This window comes from Saimiri boliviensis, chromosome 1, assembly GCF_048565385.1.
Source record: "Saimiri boliviensis isolate mSaiBol1 chromosome 1, mSaiBol1.pri, whole genome shotgun sequence".
In the NCBI taxonomy this organism is placed as follows: domain Eukaryota; kingdom Metazoa; phylum Chordata; class Mammalia; order Primates; family Cebidae; genus Saimiri; species Saimiri boliviensis.
In genome coordinates this window covers 156,311,066-156,332,619 of record NC_133449.1, presented here as the reverse complement: position 1 = coordinate 156,332,619, position 21,554 = coordinate 156,311,066, and the positions used below count along the sequence as shown (strand labels likewise).

Below are 21,554 nucleotides of genomic sequence, written 5' to 3'. Positions count from 1 at the left end.
CAGTTAGAGAAGAAGCCCAAGTGCTTCTCATTTGTTATATGTCTCCTTGCAACAGTGCAGGGGGAGAGACACTGAGCAGAGTATACTAACCCCAATTTGATGATTTTAAAAAAATAAGGAATTAGATCAAGTTAATTTTCAGGCTGAGCTAAATCTAAAACCAAGGTTTGCAGTCTTAACCATTCATTATCAGGTGGTGTGTCTCCTGCCCAAGCAAACTTCTTTCCACAAATATGTTAAATATGTTTTTCTGCCTGTGATGATTAGGGATAGTCTGCATTTGGGATAAGAGGGTGTTCATGGACTCTGGTTCTTAAGGATTAACCATAATCAAACATCAAATGGAAAGGTTCACAGGAGTCAGACCCCTGTCCTGATACTCCCACCAGACTACTATTGGATCTGGACAAACCACTTTCCCTCTTTGGGCCTCAGCTTCCTATCTGTACAGTGAGGGGTTGGACCAGATGATTCTAACCTTCCCTTCCAACTTCTAAGTTGGGTAATCCATTAATGTCTGAGTACCTAACTGATTTGGGGAGGAAGGCACAAATTCAGAAAAAGAAAGAAGAGCATCCACATATGGTTCATGCAAGGAATTGAAGGTGAAGTCATCCACCTACCCATCTCACCGTCCAGCCACCATTCACCTCTCCCCGCATCAGTCTTTCCAATCAGTGAATATTGTCATGACAGATTTCATGCAACATAAGATTCTCACCTAAAGAAGAATCTCCACATACAGGGAAGGTTTATGGAAGAAAGAATGCAGTGAGCACTTCAGATGAGTCCTTGGGGTTACAGTAACACCACTCTGCCCTTAGAATCTGAATTCAAATTCTGCATCTGCCATTTAATAGCTGTAAGATCACAACTTACAGAGGTTATATAATAGGCACTCTATGCCTATTCCTTATTCATAAAATAAGGATGCTAACAATGCCACCATCACTGGATGGTTGGGATACTGTAGTTGGAGTGCTCAGGGTAGGACAGGGCACATTGTAAGCACTCAATATCAGTTGCCATTATTACTGTTGTTGTTGTGACTTTAACTGTTAGTATGATTAACAAGTCTCCACCCATTATGTTTTATAGATTATAAAGCTGGAGAAGAATGGCATCGGCTACCACTACATCCTTGCAAATCTGGTGAGTAGAGCACTGCAGGCTTTCAGCTCAAGGTGTTACCTGGTTAGGGGCCCTAGCTTGCTTCTGTGGTCCCTGGCTGATGTGAACTGAGTAGGTGGAAGGGGCAATTCAGGGCTGTGATAATGAATCTTGGCAATACTAAATTTTTATCTTCTCCACATCCCACTCATCAAACCACAACACACTGTTCAAGAAGCTCTAAATTTCCTTAGAAGAGAGTGTGCTGGTGGGCATAGCTTTATTATCTTCACAATTCCAGCCTTAATTGGCTCTGCCCCTTTAGGGACAGAATCACTGTATCTTTGAAATTAGTATAAAAGGTCTTGATCCTGCTGGTTTGGGCTCTCTATTTTGACCCCAGTGATAGCTTTACTGCTTATAAATACACTTACATCATAATTACATTAGTATTGACAAAATTTTAACCAGAAACAGCTTCCTACCACTAACAATATTATGTCCGTTTAGTTTTTATTAACTTTTCTACATGGCATAAATAAGCCCTTTTTTTAATTATGTTTTTGTTTTAATGTACTACAGATCATTGTGTGGAGTTCTATTGTTTTCTATATTACAAAGAAAACAACTCATCAAATCATTTTTTGTACATATTAAGTTTTACCTACTAGCATGTACCATTATGAGCTTTTTTTTGTAATCATTATTCCTGTCAAGTCTATTTTTTCTGGGTCATGTTTTGTACCTCCACATTTTTTTATCATGAAGTTTAATTCTTCCAGCCTTTTTTTTTTAATTGTAACAGTCTATAGATATTTTATTTTGCTTTCTGTTTGTTCACATATAATGTAGGATAAATATTCAGGTAGTTTTTAAATTCACAGTTTCAAAATTTTTACATTCTAAGGGAAAGATTAAATAGTTTGAAAGTATGTGTGCAGAAGTATATAAAATAAATATATAAAAATGTCTGTGCATATGCATGTACACATCTCTGTGAAAATATTTTCACTATCAACTAAATATTGATATACTGATAGTTAAAATATCTTCCAGCTTTTTTATCCAAAGCTAAATAGAATTTTGTTTGCTGTTTAGTTATATTTTTAAAGGCTTCATTGAGATGTATTTTATAAAGTACATAATTTATCCATTTAAAGTATAGAATTAAATGATTTTCAATATATTCACAAAGTTATGAAACCATCACCACAATCTTATTTTAAAATTCTTTGTCACCCCTGGGCGAAATCCCTTACCTATTGGTAATGACTCCTTACCATCCCCCAAGCTCCTCCAGCCCTAGGCAACCATTAATTTACTTTCGATGTATTTGCCTATTTGGAGCATGTCACATATGTGAAATCATACAATATGTGGTCATTCGTAATTGGCTTCTTTCATTTTGCATAACATTATCAAGGTTCGCCCATGTTGCAGCATTTATCAGTATTTTATTCCTTTTTATTGCCAAAAATATTTCATCATGTGCATATACCACATTTTTTTTATCTATCCATCAGTTCATAGACATGGGGGTTGTTTTTACTTTTTGGCTATTATGAATAATGCTGCTATAACCATTAGTGTACAAGTTTTTTCTCTTTAATATATACCTAGGCATGAAACGCTAGGTGATATGATAACTCTATGTTTAACATTTTGAGGAACTCCAAAATTATTTTCCAAAGTGGCCGCATCACCCATCAAATTTTAATCAATAACAAATTTTGCCATGTGACAGTTTGAATGATAGCAAGTTTCTCTTAATAATAACTATTTCTATAGTTTATTATCCTGGTCTGTCTTTACAATTTTTCATGTTTTCATTAAGAAGTGGTTTCTAGCTTCTTATCTATAATGAATTTTCAGGTTTTAACTTACTTAACTGGGCATATAACTGTTCTGTTTTAACTGTGTTATTTTGTGTGGATTATCTCTATGAGCAATATTAATTGAACAAAAGATTAATATTTGCTACTTATTTCCAGAGTAAAGGCATTAGTAGAAATAAGGCACAGGTACATGAACCTAAAAATGTGACCAAAGCATCCTGTCTAATTCATAAATTCTGTTCCTCTTCCTGACCTGGTACCCAGCCTTAGATATATGCCTGCCTTAGTCTTCTTTCCCCTTCAACTGACTAGTCTCGGCAATATATCAGAGTCAGGAGTGGAAATAAGGAGGGCTTAGAGAGGTATATTAATTTAGACCCAGCTATTAATGGCTAAAAGTATTGCTTTTCTCAGATGTATTTGCATTTTAAATGAGGATGGCTCTCCATACACTTTTGGGGGACCCAGAGTCTCACCCCGCTAAGACCATTTGCAAAGATGGAATTTTTGATTTTGGAGTAAGGAAAGCCCTTGACATCCCTTGAATCCCAGATCCTTAGTGCTAGAGTGGACTTTGGAAGTCAACTTCACTTAAACCTCACTTGTAGGCCAGGTGCAGTGTCTCATGCCTGTAATCCCAGCACTTTGGGAGGCCAAAGTGGGTGAATCACGGGGTTAGGAGTTCAAGACCAGCCTGGCCAGCATAGTGAAACCCTGTCTCTACTAAAAACACACACACAAAAAAATACATACATATATATATATATATATATATATATATATATATATATATATACATCCAAGCATGGTGGCAGGTGCTTCTAATCCCTGCTTCTCAGGAGGCTGAGGTAGGAGAATCACTTAAACCCAGGAGGCAGAGGTTTCAGTGAGCCAAGATCACACCATTGCACTCTATCCTGAGCAACAATGCGAGACTTCATCTCAAAAAAAAAAAAAAATCCCTCACTTGTTTATTAGCGAAACAACCAGCAAAAGGGTGTGACTTGGCTTAGATCAAAAAGTGAGGTAGCACCAGAGCCAGGCCTGTCACCATGGGTAGCAGGCATTATTCAAGTCTTTTCTACAACTCCAGGGCATCTCTCAGTGATACCTTGTAGGCACCCTGCTACTTAAGAATACACAGAACAAGGGTGAGGATATGCATAATTACCACTCTGGGGTGAGATAGAAATTGCATACCAGGGGCCTTAGAGCCACTGTAAGACCCCTCGTAATTACATTGCCAGACTCCATCTGTTGCCCAGTGACCCCTCAGTCACAGCATCACCAAGTCAGCCTCTTGGGTTATTGTATCCTTCTGATCTGTATTTTTCTTCTTCTGACCTAACGAGCTCTCAAATCCTTACAACTGCCAGCTAATAGGATGCAAATTGCATATACCGTCCAAATAAAAAAGACTTGCCTGTTCCAATAGATTAGTTGATAATTAGGCTTCAAATTACTAATTAATTCAGTTTGAAACATAGTCGAGTATGTGGTGTATTTTCTTCCCCCTTCAGAGGAATAATGCAATTTATAAGATGATAATTCTTAGAAATTCTGCCACATAATTAGCCTACTGCTGCAAGGAACTGACCCACTCCTTTGGAATGTTTGTGATTAGGATGTAATTATAGAGTTAGGAACCAAGGAAGACTTTGAAAGGTTTAACAAAATGAGGGGAGCTACACTTTTATTTTGCTGTTCTTTCTGTCCCTGTCAGAATGCATGAGCTTCTAAGTAGCCAGCAACATTCTTTTAGTAAATCACTTTGGAGGAATGCTTTTGGGGCTCAAACAGCCACCGTTGAGGGGCTTCCTAAAGAGAGGAGGGGAGGAGATTGTAGGTCAGAGAGGAGAACTTACAGCCAAAAAGTCAAAAAAACAAACAAACAAAAAAAAACCCTGTTTTTTGTCCAGGTGCTACTCTTAGCTGGCTCTGTATTCTTGGACAACTCTCCAACCCTCAGTTTCCTCATCTGTCAATTGAGAGCAGTAATTCTTACTCTACCTTCTGATAGTGTCACTGGGGATACCAAATATATTGCCAAATGCCACCATGTTTTAAAAAGTTAAAAGTGTTCTGCACAAGTGGAAAATTCTTACTTCACATATTAAATCCATCCATCTGTACATATTCACATATGGTGGGTATGTATATATGCATATATATGCTTGCATATCTATCCATATTCTATAGGAGAGATACGTATATTTCCATAGCGTTGATGTGGTCATAAGATGAACTTGAACTATGCAGAAATTAGAAAGCTATGCCACTATTTCTTATATACGTACCTGGGTCCTGAAACCCACAAGTGCTCAGCCTGGCTGCCAGTGCTCCTCTAAACCCTAGCACTGACGGTGCATTCACTCTCTGCTCTGAGACTGTGGCTAAAGCAGACATCTGGCAGCCAGAGCCCTCCAGAGTTGTAGCTCTTATCCTTGTGAATCGCCAGAAGCAAATCTTAGACCAAATGAGTGTTTCTCAAAACAGAGGACCTGTGGACTTCTGTAGTGGGTCAGTAGAGCCAGTTTGGAAAATGCAGCACTAACAAGTGAATGCTTCAGTGCCACTGGGATTGCCAATATGAGTACCTAAACCATGGAGTAAATGATCAGATTATTATGTTGGTATTTAGAATTTCATTGGAATAAAAGCACATACTTTTAAAGTCTCATAGAGAACTAGAAGAGTGTGAGAATTTATACAGATCTCAGCAGACCCCTGTCTGAAAAATATTGAATTTGTCAGATAACATTGACCAGTGTGGAGCATATGGTGCCTTCTAGAGGAGTAATAACAATAATAATATCATCAATCTCTCCAATTTTGACACCACATTATAGGTTATGTGACATTTCTGTATGACTCATACCACTGGGTTCTAGATGTCACAATACTCTACGAAGTATACAAGGTGGAATTCATCATCCTCATTTTATAGATGTGGAAACTGAGGCTCAGAGACATTACATGACTGAGCTGCAGAGAGGAAGACAGGAACCTAATTAATGGAGTTTGGCTGTTAGGACTATGACAAAAACCAAATGATGTGGGCATAGGAATAAGATGATCAAGCTAACCTGATGATGAGTCACTTGGATCTCTGAATTAGAATCCCTTAAACCCCAAACAAATAACAACAATAATAACAATAGCAATAACTTCCACAATTGGCTGCTACATTACAGACACTACGGTAAACGCTTGAATGCATGTCAATTAAACCCTCCCAATAGCCCTTGAGGTTGATGTTATCCTCAGATGGAGAAACAGACCTTCAGAAAGGTTGAGCTTTCCACAATCACAAATTTATAAAGTGATGGAGCTGCACTTCTCCTCGAGGGCCATGAAATCCTAAAATTTGTGTTCTTACTACTATGCCATGTGCCTGCTGAGCAGGAATAGTTGGGGAAAGGGTCAGGAAAGAGAGGGTGTTGTCTTGGACAAGAGAGCTTGAGTTTAAATCTTGACTATAATAGCAGCAATAGACCCGACATTCAAGATCAAGCTCTCAAATTCCTGCTGGATATCTATCCCACTATACATTGATGGAATTTTATTAAAATTATTATTGCTAGTATGACAGAAGCTAAGGAAGAGATAGTTAAGATAGCCCATTCCAGGTCTTATCAGGGTACTTGGGAACCGGGACAGTCGGCCATTTCTGCCATGTGCTTGCAGATTAACTCCTGTAGAATGTTAGATTGGAAGTTTTGGTCTATGTGGCAGCTTGTCTAAGCCCCCAGCCCCATGCTACTGCTGCTCTGCTGGATCAGCCCTGAGCAGAAACTGTTCTTTAGTCTCCTTGCTCCCCTATGGTGATAAATCTGTCAGCTCCTTCTGCAAAGCTGAGCTCATCCACTTTCTTCAGTGCCTCTCTTCCTGCTGGCTCGGTACCTCACAGACATGTTTAGATTCTGCAGCTTCTGGTTAGGCAGGTGGTATAGCAGTTGGTAAGGGTGGCTCTGGAGCCAGGTCTGGGTTTGAATTCTGACTTTATACTTCTTAGCTATGTAACATTAGTCAATTTATCTACATTTTCTGAGTTTTTGTTGCCTTGCCTCTAAAAAAGAGAATGATATTATCTACATCCTTATAGGTTGTTATAAGAATTAAGGGAGATCCCTCAACACTCTCCCAGACAAAATCACATCTACGGTTTTATGCTGCCATGGTCCTATTTTTTCACTTACTATAATTGAGATTAGATAACTGATTGTCTACTATTTAATATCTTCCTCTACAAGCTCCTAGAGGAAGGATTGTGTGTGACTTATTCTCTGTTGAATTTCTAGTGCCTGGCAAAGTGAGTTGCATACAACGGGTGTGCTTTAAAAAGTCACTGAATAAATGAATGAAAGAATGAATGAATGAAATGAATTCCTAGAAAATAATGTCTGCACCTACGTATCAAATGTACTTAAAGGCAAATCCTTGCATCTATGCTAAAAGAAGTAGAGGTAGTGGGAATATGAATTTAGTTATGAATATGCAAATGAGCAGCTAAAGACGGGCCTAAGAGGGCTTCTAACCCACTTCTTGCAGAGGACCAGAATCTCCTCTACAACGTCTCCAGCAGAAACTCAGCCATCTGGTGCCTGCTTGAATAATACCCAGTGACGAAAAAGTCCTACCTCTGAGGCAGCCCTTTATCTTCTCAAAGGGCTCAGACAGTTTCTGCAGTCTTCCCGGAGCAGGGCATGGCCTGTGTGCTGTTCACCCTGTGTCACCCTCTCATCACTTCTGAGTCTACATGCCCTCTGGCTCTTGCAAAACTTGCCTGCTGCCTTCCCCCAAAGCAGCCTTTGAGTATTTGAAAATGGCTACCTTGCTTGCTCTCTGGTGTTTGCCCCTTCCGTCTGGACACCCCGATGTTCCCCCAGTGCCTTCCCTCAGGATGTGGTTCTTACAGCCATTTAGACAACCACCAAACATGAACCAGGCATGTCTGTGTGCCTGGTACTGCCCTGGGCTCATGCAAGAAGCACTAAGAAGCAAGAGGCTAAACTCTGTCCCAGAAGCAACCTGGCCTTGTCTTCCAGCTAGATTGGAACATGTAAAATATCATTCTCAGAAGAATGCCAGAGAAAAATCACAGCCTGTGAAAGTAATGCGAGCCCCACAGATGGCCACCTGCCCTGTCACAGTGTGGTGATCAGAGGCCAGGGAAGCCACCTCAGCCGTGGGGTGTCTGGGAAGGCTCATGAGGCTGCACCCACAAGGCTGGCAGTTGTGGAAAGACTGTGCCCTCGCCCTTGTTTGAAGAACCCAGGGGACTGAGAGCTGAAGGGTACCTATGGAACTCATCTCCCCCGGCCCCTGGTTTTAAAAAAATGGACACTCAGACTGAGAGAAAGGAAGTGATCTGTCTGAGGTCACCCAGAAGTTAAACAGCAGAGCTGGGGTAGGATTTGGAGCAATCGCTTGCTCCTTTTTGTTGCTTCTTTTCCCCAACTGCATTTTCACAATGTGCCGATATGTCTCTGTGTATGTGTGCCGGGCCAGGTGGGCTGGGGCGGGCATGCAGAGACAGAGACAGGGAGGCTCAAAGTTCTCCCTCCTCCCCGCTGTGCCCCTCTCAGGGACTCTCCTTGCTGCTGGGGTTTATTTCAGTTTCCTCTTCTCCAGCCCACACAGTCTTCCCTCTACCGTTCCGCTCCCACCCCACTCTTCTGTAACAGACACTCTGTATCGCCAGAGCTGACACCGCCCAGAACCTCTGGAAGGAAGAGGAGAGTGAGTGGATAGAAAGACAAACCCCCAGATGCCAAAGAATGCCCTCCTCCGAAGTCATTCACGAGTTCCAGTCTAGATTGCTCTTTGTACTCAACCCCATCCTCTGGGAGAATCCACTCCAGAGACCTCAGAGAGTTTCTACATCCCTCCAAGAAAAGTCAGAATCTGGCCTCATTTTATGATGAGGAAAACGAAGTTCATGTTGAAAAACCTTTTGTAAGGTCGCTTGACTAAAACTGGAATTCAAACTTAAAACCTTTCCCACTCTAAACATTAGGCTCGTTCTCCATTGGGCTACACTGCCTAAATTGGGGAAAACTTTGCAACTCTTAGGACTGGTATTATAAGTGAGTAAAACCAAGAAATAAGCTCCTTTCTTCCTTAAACTGCCTGGATTTGAAATCTGGCTCAGCTACTTACCAGCTGTTTGTCTGTTGCAAGTCACTTCTCCTTTGTACCTCAGCTTTCTTACCTATGAGTGGGAATATTAATGTGGATCTCCTAGGATAAAGATAAAATGAGTTAATTTATGTAAAGTTTTAGAACACAGAGTGCATCCTAACTCTGGGTCTCATCTTAACTCTGTCATTTACTCATTACCATTTGTGCAAATCATATTTTTCTGGAAGATCTCAGTTTGTTCTGGATTTGGCATAATCTTTTCAAAAAGAATAAATTTATCAAAATAATCTTTCTGACTGTGTGATGTAAAGTTCTAGTTTTGCTGACTCTCTTCAGTTCAGAGGTATCAAAAAAATATTTCTCAAAGCCACATCGGCTCCCTTAAGCTTAAGGAAGAAGCCATTCTATTAATCTCAAGCACTTGGTGTTTGTGTCTTTCAATCTTGCAAACCATGCACACCTCGGCTGATTTGAAATGGTCTTTTTCATGCTGGGTCAGCATCCTTTGAAACATTTCAGATATGCAAGACAGTGGCTATGATTGCTGTGACAGAGCATGGAAACTCGTTACCACCAGCTTTGAAGCAGGAGAGACCCCTTAGCACCAATATTGGCACATGGTTGTTAAGCTATGTAACTAGAAGAGTTGAGTCTTTGTTTCCTTACCTATCCCTCTTTTTAAGACAGAAAAATAGAGAATAAAGTGGGAGGGAAATGGAGCGCCGGGAGACACAGGGCTTTAGGTAAATACTTAGTATGTGCCAGAATCTCACATATAACAGTTAATCTTCACAACAGCTATGAGACAGATAACATAATAAACCTTATTTTGCAGCAAAGAATACTGAGGCACCAAAAGATTGAGCAGCCCTCCTGAGATCACACAGCTAGGAGGTGGTGGAGCTGAGATTTGAATCCAGGCTGACATGCACAGGCAGTCTCTGTGACAGAGAGAAGTAACCCTTTGTGGCTCTGACTCTGAACCTCAACGCATGCGTATTTTCTGCTTAGAGTGTTCCCAGCCCTCTTCATCCAACCAAAGGCACTTTTGTTTTCAGGCTTCATCGCTTTCACTGGGAGGCCTTCCCTGAGCTCCAAGATCAAGTTTGGGTCCACTCATTTTGCTCTATAATAACTTGTGTAGTATTGGCCTTTTTTACTAGACCTTAGATAACTTGAAGGCAAGGACCAGACCTGTCTTATACTCTGCTACATTCCTGTGTCTAGCGTGGGCCTGGCAGTATTAAGCACTTACGAGTGAATGAGTAAATGAACAAATAAGTGATTAACTAGAATATTCCTTACCTGGTCCCCGGTAAGATTTCATATTTATCATGTTTGGACTTTTATTCATTTTTTAATCAAACATTGATTGGATACTTACTCTATGGGAAGCTGGTGAATGTGTAAACTGGCTTTTCATCAGAAGATGGGCTTTCTGTGAGTATTTGCCTGGTCTTTTCTGGATAGGAAGGTTTTGATCATGTAAAGGGAAGATGCTATCAGTTTTAATTCCACTGGGAACTTTAGCCATAAAAACCCATCTCACACCAGGAAATTTGCTCTTACTCTGAAATGGTCCTAGCCAGGTATCATTCCTGACCATAACAGTTAGGGTAGAGTAAAGACCAGGGGACTCTGGAATACCATCCATTTCCAGGCCAGGTTGTACACCATGCAGCCCTGCATCAATAGCCCAAACTTGAGTCCCTGATCTTCTGCCACAAAGTGCCTGCATTTTATCCTAAATCCCAGGACTAAAAGAAATTAGTCTGTGAGACCCTGACTGACATTTACAATGCTTTGTCAATGGTGGATACTTGTATGAGGTACGTCTGTTGGTGTGTTTGCAGATATCCAAGTGTGCCTCCCTGGTTTCAAATGTAATTGGTTAAGTCAACATGAATGCTTTTTCTTTCCAAAATTTATGGTGTTTTCACTGATTTAAGCACAGCTACAATACCTTATTTAATTAGAGGGACTCAGACTAGCCTCTGTGTTTCCAGAGATTATATAGGGAGAGGACACCTTAAAAGTTTGGTTGGTTAAAGTGGCTAAAATAGGAAAATGTGAAGACTTTTATGCAAAGACATGGGTATTTGAGGAAACAATTAAGTCTTCAACCCAGGAGTATTCCACAAATCCACACATATCCATATTCATGTGCACATACCTGTGTGATCACAGTACTGTAGATCAAAGCTGGAAGAGCCCTTAAGAGAGAAATCAAGTGGTTCAGAAGTTTCTAAACTTTTTAGTGTGAAGCTCTATTTTCAAATGAAATCTTGGGGTAGAACTTTAATATATAAAACAGACAAAAAGCAGAGCTACTATGGTGGAAGACAGAGGGTGGGGATCTAGGACCCCATCTTTCTGCCCTTCCCTTAACCCAACATGGTAACTTCTAAAATGCCTGCAACCAGGAATATAGCTTATAGAGTCACTGATGTAGCCAAAGTTCTTATTTTGCAGATCAATAAACTAATGCCTACACAAGTTGAGATAATCGCCCAAGGACAAACAACTCATGAGATTGAAAGACAGGACAGAACTTATGTGGTTGTCCCTAAAACTCTTTTCCTGACACTTCTTATTTATGACCTGGTTCACAATAGACTACACAAAAAAGTCAATAAGAAGACCTCTTTGATCCACAAGACAAAAGCTGAGGCTGAGGGGTGACAGGATTGAAGCTTATAAAAAAATCATGAAAAGGGTGAGCAGAAATTTTCTGTTCCTTCATTTCTCCACATGTATTGAGCATGCACACTGATCCAGGTACTGTGTGTGGATGCTGCAGGGACCAATGTCCCTGCCCTCCAGGAGCTCACAGTCTCACAAGGAAGGTAAGAACTGTCCCTGCAGGCTCAAAGAGAAAGTTAGGAGAGGCCTAGAAGAGACAGGATTAAAGTGCTGTGTGGTTCACATTTCAAGTACCAGCACACATTAAAGGAGCTAAGGGAAATGCCCTGATCTCATGGAAGCCTGATACTTCCTTCTTAGTATAAAGACATGTGCTGTTCTGAGTGCTCCATCGCAGGACAGGACATAAATGAATAGTTAGGCTGCACTCGTGGTTAGGAGGTTTGATGTACGGTGGTTAGAAAACAAGTCCTAGAGTCTTGTTACTCATTGGATTATGATCTCTGTCCCTCACTAGCTATGATGTACTGAGCAGGAACTACTCCATTAATTTAAGCCTCAATTTTTTAAATTTCTAATTTGCAAACGGGAATGATAATAGTAACCACTTTACAGGATTGCTGTGAGGATTAAATAAGTTAACACAGATAAATCACTTAGCACAGTTCCTATTACACAGAACAGGTTTGATACATGCACAGTTTCTACTACACAGAACAGGTTTGATACCTGTTAGGTACTTGCAGTTATTGTTTTAGCCAAAATCTGCCTTCTATGATATCTGCCCCTTCATTGGCTCTGGCCTAACTTCCAGAGCCTCAGAGAACAAATCATCTCTTCCCCATAACAATCTTTCTGGGACTCAAATACATCCTTCACTTACTTTCTTGGCCTTCTATAATTTTTTAGGCTGATAATTCCCTTTTTAAAAAATACTTTAATATAAGAAGACTTTTCAAACCACAGTTTCCTATAACTACTCTCTCTGTGGAGCTGTCATCTAAGATTTTATCTGACAATTTGGGGAAACTTGGCATGTTCAAGCTGTGCCATTCAGAGTATAAAGTACAAATTCTTTGATTTTCTCTCATCTTACCTCCTGTGGATCTCAAGGGATGGGGTAGAGGAAATGCTCTTTCCAGTGTCCTAGGATTTGTTTAATAAAACTAACTTGCCCATTTCCTTGAATGATGTTAGATGCTCCTTCTTCCTTCTGACGGGTGTGGTGTCAGCACAGGCAGGATGATGAGGGCTGAACAGCTTGTATGTGACCCCTTGAAAGAATCCCAGAGCAAAGGAAATCCAGCTTTGAAGATAAAGCTTTTTATCCTTCGAAAGCTATGTTCCTATACACCTGCTTCATGTTCTCTCAGGCTTCTCGTCTGACCCAGTCCCTGTATTTGAAGGAGTTCTAATGCCTACCCTCTTTTGACCCGATGATAATGATAATGGTGAATGTGATGATCATAATAATAGCTAACATTCATTAAGCACTTACTATGTGCCAGACACAGTTCTAAGTGCTTAGTTATATTAATTCTTTTAAACCTTTCACCAATCCTATGATGTAGGTGCTATATCTGCATTTTGAAGACCGGAGAACTGAGCCTCAGAGAGGTTACGTAACCAGTAGGCACACATAATCAGTTCTTTTGTTTCCAAATGCACATGATAATTAATAGTCATAATGATGGCCCAAAGCTTCTTCAAGATTCTTAAAGCATTCTCCAAATATTCGCAGCAAGATGAAAGCATGTCCAATGTAGTTGTAGTGTTAAACATCTCTTTAGGATATCATAATTACTTGAAATGCCTTTCATTCTAATCCTTTGAAAATTATAATTGGCATATGATAGATGGAGTGACTATATTAACCAGTTTACTTAATTGAGCACATTCACTCCCAACCATTGTACTCAAATGGCTTTTCAGCATCTTGTTACCTCCCACAGTGAATATAGAGAGAAGACAGATTCTGTTCTCAACTAATTCTCTCACCAGCCATCTAAACTTAAGCCACTATTGTCCTCTTTGGGCCTCAGTTTCCCTATCTGAACAATATGAGGGGTTTGCATTACCTCCTACAGTAGATATAGAGAGGAGACAGATTCTGTTCTCAGCTAATCCTCTTACTGACCATGTAACCTTAAGACACTATTCCCTTCTCTGGGCCTCAGTTTCCCCATCTGTACAATATGAGGGGTTTGGTCTGCTCTCCAAAATCTTGGCTCTCTGTATAGGTCAAAAGTCAGCAAACTATGATCTTTGTGTCAAATCCAGCCATCACCTTATTTTGTATGGCTCATGAGCTAAGAATAATTTTTATGTTTTTAAATCATTGGGGAAAAAATGAAAAGAATGATATTTTACAATATGTGAAACTACATGAAATTAATTTTCAGTGCCCAAAAATATTGGGACAGCCATGCTCATTAATTTACTATTTTCTATATATGGTTGCTTTCATGCTGCAATGGCAGAGCTGACTAGTTGTGACAAGAACCATATGGTTTGCAAAGCCTAAAATATTTATAACCTGGCCCTTTACATAAAAAGTTTGCTGATCCCTTGCATAGATGTGGAATAGGGGGGCACAAATAAGCTTCAGATAAATCAGAAGCTTTGGAAAAATCTAAAGACCCTTAGGAGGATAATGCCAAGAAGAGAAACCTAGTGCTGTCCCACAAATGTTACTTTAAGACAGAAAGATATATATATATATATTTTTTTATTGCATTTTAGGTTTTGGGGTACATGTGAAGAACATGCAAGATTGTTGCATAGGTACACAAGTGGCAGTGTGATTTGCCGCCTTCCTCCCCCTCATCTATATCTGGCATTTCTCCCCATGCCATCCCCTCCCCAACTTCCCACCCCCCACTGTCCCTCCCCTGTTTTCCCTCTAACAGACGCCAGTGTGTAGTGCTCCCCTCCCTGTGTCCAGGTGTTCTCATTTTTCAACACCCACCTATGAGTGAGAACATGAGGTGTTTGATTTTCTACTCCTGTGTCAGTTTGCTAAGAATGATGGCTTCCAGGTTCATCCATGTCCCTACAAAGGACGTGAATTCATCGTTTTTGATGGCTGCATAATATTCCATGGTGTATATGTGCCACATTTTCCCAAGACAGAAAGCTATATTTGAAGGACCCTGCTCTGGCAGGGTAAGATATATTCTGGTTATTAACTGTGCCAGCCATAGTCTGAGGTTCATTGTCCCTCTTTGTGTGGAGCAATCTGGACACACCATCCTAAGGCTAAACTCATATGTTTCTCCACTCTTGGGGCAGTAGAACACATTTATGAAGAAGACAGATTTCATAGTTGGACTACAGTTTGAATTCTTGCTTGCTGTGTGATCTCTAGGAAGTTTCCAGAGGTCTCTGAACCATAGCTCCTCAACAGAAAATTAGGATGGATATTCACTCACTCATTTATGCAAATAAGTATTGGGTGCACATTTACCTCTTGGAATTGTTTAAGGAATTAAAGGATTATGTATATAAAGCACTTAACAGAATGCCTGACTTAGGAATACAGCTTGAAAAATGTTTAAAATGCATCTCAGATGATTATTATTTTTTATTTTTAAATTGCAGTAACTTTAAAACTCTTAAAAAGTTGTTTGAATAAAGTTATATAATGCATATAAAGGGACATTTTTAGCCATTATTTTCATTTTTGTTATTCTCGTAAGCAATGCTTCTGAAGCTGTTTTCAGTAGAGCATTTAACAGCACCAGTGTGCTTTTAGTTCAGGCCAGGAGATAAAAAAAGTTAAGCGGCGCTCTCTTAAAAGACCATAAAAAAGCTTCAATAAATGCAACAATCTCTCCCCTCTCCTGCCACTGCTACTCCCTCCCCAACTTTCCAGTGATGAGTAGCTGATATCTAAGACACATTAGAGCTATCTGAGGATCTACTTTTATTTTTTAATGGTATTAAAAATATAATATATTCACATGATAAAACAGATATTATGAAAGGGTATAAAATAAAAAGCAACTACCCATTCTTTCCAATTCTATACTTCATAGAAGTAAGTATTTTAAAACCTTTCTCTGTATGTTGTTATTCAATGGTTTCCTTTTAATTTCTACATTTTATATTTATGTTTCTTTTTCCTGCTTTGTCAACTTTAACTTCATATCTGACTTCCCATTAGAAAGATGACAAATCAGCTCATATTATGCCCCCAACATCCCCTCCTCAATGATTGTTAGTTATGATATTATACGGAATTCTTCTGATGATTACCTTTATATTTTTAATATAGTGAACCTTGATTTTTTATTAATTAGCATTAGAGCTTTATCAAAATACAGATAGCAATTTACTCTTTATGGCTACTGAATGATAGTCCTTGGATATGGCTCTTTTTCAAAAGTACCTCAAGGTATTATACATCCCTCAGAACCACTTCCTGAGAGCTTACAGTTTGTCAGCCAATTTACATGCATTTAATAAAGATAGTAAACAAAGCATCCTTTCTTACCCATTTTTTAGTCACACATGGGACAGTGTGAAATGCCGTAGACGTGCAAAAGAAGCAGGCAAGAATACAATGACCTAGTAGCCCTAGGAGCTCACTCATCACCAAGCTTCACTTTAGGTAAGAAATAGTCACTCAAAGAGAAGCATTAGTGCCAGTGCTGGGAGGTCAGTGGAAAGACTATAAGTTTTCACCTGCATTCTTGTGCTGAATAACTGGAAAAACACTAACTTGAAAAATGAGTACCCTGTAGATTAATTTTATTTTTTTGTCAATAGTCCCAGTATATAAAGCAATGGTTCCAGCATTTGGGAACATTTTGTAAAATAGGCAAAATGGCTCAAAGAGAATAGTAATCAAACTTCATAGTTAAAATTTTTAATAGAATATAATTAGCAATGTAGTATTCTTATATAATACTATGTAATTAATAGCACAAATAAAGCAGATAAAGAAAAATGCACTAGTTACAAAATATTACCCCCTAAGATTTTTTTTATAAAATGGCTAAGAAAATTAGAAAAATATTTAATTAAACCTTATTTAATGAGAGTTCCCAGGGGAACAAAATGAGTAAATTGAATTTTTCCACAAACCATTGAGCAAACAGTTAACACCTGTATTTTGCCTTCTAGACAAGAACATATTTGTACATTGTCAGAGTTTATTTCCTTGAATTATGGAGAAATTCAGTCTAGTAACTACAAGAGAATCATTTCTTAGTGATTAAAAACATTGTAGAGATGCACCATTATTATTCCCAGCATGAAATCTTATATAGAAGGGAAGATGTCAGCTATTAGATGAGAGTATAGTTCATGATCCCAAGTTATTTCCTTATTTTGTTTCTTTTACTTAACATCATAGGTATGAGCTTGTTTTATCATTCTTTGTCCATTGAGTTCAGTTGGAGGGTCTTATTAGTTTGATCACAAGTAACTAAGGTTTGGGCTGCACTAACCTTGTAGTCAGAATTCTGGTGATAAGATTGAGTGGCATTTGTGTTGAGCAGTAGAGGAAACTCTGCCATTTCCTTTGGCCTCCATTATGTTTGAGATAGAAGCAGTCAGTATGAAATGCCCAGGAGCTTGTTACAGATTTTCAAGAGACAGAATTTGACTGCAAAAGATAATTTCCATTTCAATCTCCCAGTAGTTACTTTATGAACATGTTCTTTTTAAAGTCTCTAAGAACTATGGGAAATCTCTCAACTGTGCACTAGCTTTCAACCAGTGATAGGATGACTGTGCTCTCAGATGCTATAATGTCTTGGAATGCATGCTGGGTACAGGAACCTAGTTCTGATTTCACCTCCACCAACAACTTACTAGAACCATTGTGCAAATCAGTTACATCTGTGGAACTCTGTAAACTGTGGCTGTGGAACGTGTTAAACTCAAAAGGTATTTTCAACCTGAATTTCTCTTTTCAACCAATTAAAATCACCCACTTTGATTTGCTGCCTGCTGGTCATATTTCTCCTGGATAATTGGCATTCTTGCTTGAGGAAAGTCTCTGGCTTTTACTCATTCACTCAACAAATATATACTGTGGACCTATTCTGTGCCAACCATTGTTCTAGGAGCAGGTTCTAGGACACATCAGTGATCAAGACAAAAAAGGTTACTGCTCAAATACAATTGACATTTCAATGGGAGGAAAGAGGCTATGGGAACACATCCAGGCGTCCTCAAACTTTTTACACAGGGGGCCAGTTCACTGTCCCTCAGACCGTTGGAGGGCCGCCACATACTGTGCTCCTCTCACTGACCACCAATGAAAGAGGTGCCCCTTCCTGAAGTGTGGCGGGGGGCCGGATAAATGGCCTCAGGGGGCCGCATGTGGCCCACGGGCCGTAGTTTGGGGATGCCTGAATAAACGAGATAATCTCAAATGGTGATAAAAACTCTGGAGAAACTCTAACCGGGCGCTGAGATAGAACAGACTAAATAGGATACTGGGGGTTACGCTACTATGTTCTTCTGGAAGCAGTTCCTAAAACAAGGATTCAAGTACAAGGGGCTTCTTGAGTGCCAATCCTAAAAACACCAGTGGGAAAGCAGGGAAGTGAGGTGGAGAAGGGAAGCCAGTCTACAAAGGTTCGTCAGCAGGACACCTACACTTCAGGCTACTGAAGTCAGGAAAGACTTCTCTGAGAGAAGGCAGTCTAGCTGAGATCCAAAAGATGGAAAGGAACCAGATAGGGAAATCACATTTCCAGGCAGAGAGAATAGCAACTACAAAGGCTCTGAGTGCAACTAAGCTTGCTTTGTTTACAAAAATAGCAACAATAAAGAATCACAGAACTTTAGAGGTGTTGGGGTGGGGAGGGTTGTTTTTGAATCATAAAATCGTCTATTCTTTTAGGTAGAAAAATTAGAGAAAGTCAATGAGAAATTCAGAAACATGGACAGTGTCCTAGGATCCCAAGAGGGGGAGCTGAGACCACTGGTCTAATACCTTGGCTCCCAGTTCAGAGCTTCTCTATCAACCATGAATCCCTAGCTTATTTTCCCATTTCATTCATTGGAATTTGGCAGTTTCACTGAGCCATGGAACTGAGAGGGAATTGCCTTTATGATCCTGCTAAAATTCCTTGGGTAGTTTTCCAAGATACGATCAACAGCTTATGAGTGGAAGATCTGTGTGTGACTTCTGAAAAAAAGTTCTTCATGAAGAAGTTTTGCATCCCAATATTTTTTTCTTCCTACTGGGAGGACCCCTAATTATACCTAAAAAGAAACCCAAGTTAACCCAAGGCTCTATGTGACCAGGTTTGGGCTGCCACTTTGACCTTCTTTCCCACCTTTTCTCCTCCAACTCAATGTGCCAGAGTCACACCAGCTTCTTTCTTGAATATGCCAATCATCCTCCCACCTCCGGGTATTTGCTCAGAATGCTCTTCTCCAAATATTCCCCATACCTCAGACACAAGCATCTCTTCACTCAGATCCCTATGCCAAGACCACCTCCTCAGGGAGACTCATCATCATCATTTCTTCCAAAGCATGACACTATCCCTCACCATCTTATTACCTCACTTCATCCTTCTTCATAGGACTCATTGCTACCACAGACTGTACTATCCTAGATTATACTATACTATGCTGCATATTTACTTGTGTATTTGTTTATTGTCTATCTACCCTACTAGAATATAAGCTCCATGAGGGAAGGAACTTGCTTTATTCACTATTAAAATAGTGCACTATGACTTTTCCTTTTTTTTTTCCTTTGGTGCTTCCTTCAATATACTTATTTTATTTTTATTTTTATTATTACTATATATATATATATATATATATATATATATATATATGTATTTATAATTGCACTTTAGATTCTGGGGTACATGCACAAATCATGCAGAATTGTTGCCTAGGTACATACATGGCAATGTGGTTTGCTACCTCCATCCTCCTATCACCTATATCTGGCATTTCTTCCCATGTTATTCCTCCCCAACCTCCCTAACCTCCACTGTTCCTCCTCTAGTCCCCCTCAACAGACCCCAGTTTGTGATGCTCTGCTCCCTGTGTCTATGTGTTCTCATTGTTCATCACCCACCTGTGAGTGAGAACCATGCAGTGTTTGATTTTCTGTTCTTGTGTCAGTTTACTGAGAACGATGGTTTCCAGATCCATCCATATCCCTACAAAGGACACAAACTCATCATTTTTTATGGCTGCATAGTATTCCATGGTGTATGTATGCCACATTTTCCTTGTCCAGTCTATCATTGATGAGCATTTGGGTTAGTTCCAGGTCTTTGCTATTGTAAATAGTGCCTCAGTGAACATACATGTGCATGTGTCTTTATAGTAGAATGATTTATAATCCTTCGGATATATACCCAGTAATGGGATTGCTGGGTCAAATGGAATTTCTATTTCTATGTCTTGAGGAATCACCACACTGTCTTCCACAATGGTTGAACTAATTTACACTCCCATCAACAGTGTAAAAGTGTTCCTACTTCTCCACATCTTCTCCAGCATCTGTTGTCTCCAGATTTTTTAATGATCGCCATTCTAACTGACGTGACAGGGTATCTCAGTATGGTTTTGATTTGCATTTCTTTAATAATCAGTGATGATGAGCATTTTTTTCATATGTTTGTTGGCCTAATATATGTCTTCTTTTGTAAAGTGTCTGTTCATATCGTTTGCTCACTTTTGAATGGCTTTGTTTGTTTGTTTCTTGTAAATATGTTTAGTTCTTTGTAGATTCTGCATATTAGCCTTTTGTCATATGAGTAGATTGCAAACATTTTTTTTCCATTCTGTTGGTTGCCAGTTCACTCTAATGATTGTTTCTTTTGCTGTACATAAGCTCTGGAGTTTAGTTAGATCCCATTTGTCTATTTCTGCTTTTGTTGCCAATGCTTTTGGTGTTTTAGTCATGAAGTCGTTGCCTAGGCCTATGTCCTGAATGGTTTTGCCTAGGTTTTCTTCTAAAGTTTTTATTGTTTTCGGTCTTATGTTTAAGTCTGTAATCCACCTGGAGTTAATTTTAGTGTAAGGTGTCAGGAAGGGGTCCAGTTTCTGTTTTCTACACATGGCTAGCCAGTTATCCCAACACCTTTTATTAAACAAGGAATCCTTTCCCCATTGCTTGTTTTTGTCAGATTTGTCAAAGATCATATGGTTGTAGATGTGTGGCATTGTCTCCAAGGCCTCTGTTCTGTTCCATTGGTCTATATCTCTGTTTTGGTACCAGTACCAAGCTGTTTTGATTACAGTAGCCTTGTAGTATAGTTTGAAGTCAGGTAGTATGATACCTCCAGCTTTGTTCTTTTTGCTTTGGTTGGTCTTGGCTATGCAGGCTCTCTTTTGGTTCCATATGAAGTTTAAAGTGGTTTTCCAGTTCTGTGAAGAGGGTCATAGGTAACTTGATGGAGATAGTATTGAATCTGTAAATAACTTTGAGCCTATGGCCGTTTCCACAACACTGATTCTTCCTAACCATGAGCATGAAATGTTTCTGATCTGTCTGTGTCCTCTCCTATTTCCTTGAGCAGTGGCTTGTAGTTCTCCTTGAAAAGGTGCTTTATGTTCCTTGTTAGCTGTATTCCTAGGTATTTTGTTCTCTTTGTAGCAATTGTGAATGGCAGTTCATTCTTGATTTGGCTCTCTTTTAGTCTGTTATTGGTGTATAGAAATGCTTGTGATTTCTGCACATTGATTTTGTATCCTGAGACTTTGCTGAAGTTGCTTATCAGTTTAAGGAGATTTTGGGCTGAGACAATGGGGATCTTCTAGGTATACAATCATGTCATCTGCAAATAGAGACAATTTGACTTCCTCCTTTCCTAATTGAATATCCTTTAT

The 21,554-nt window shown here is 39.5% G+C and overlaps 1 protein-coding gene across 8 annotated transcripts in view; it reads left to right on the top strand.

Moving 5' to 3' along the window:
- Positions 1-21,554, top strand: part of GRIA1 (glutamate ionotropic receptor AMPA type subunit 1) — a 329,622-nt gene that overhangs the window by 163,718 nt on the left and 144,350 nt on the right. For all 8 annotated transcript variants that reach the window (XM_074378874.1, XM_074378893.1, XM_074378882.1 and 5 more), the window contains one exon: positions 1,099-1,152. In XM_074378874.1, coding sequence (XP_074234975.1) covers positions 1,099-1,152 — 54 coding nt within the window. The remainder of the gene's footprint in view (positions 1-1,098; positions 1,153-21,554) is intronic.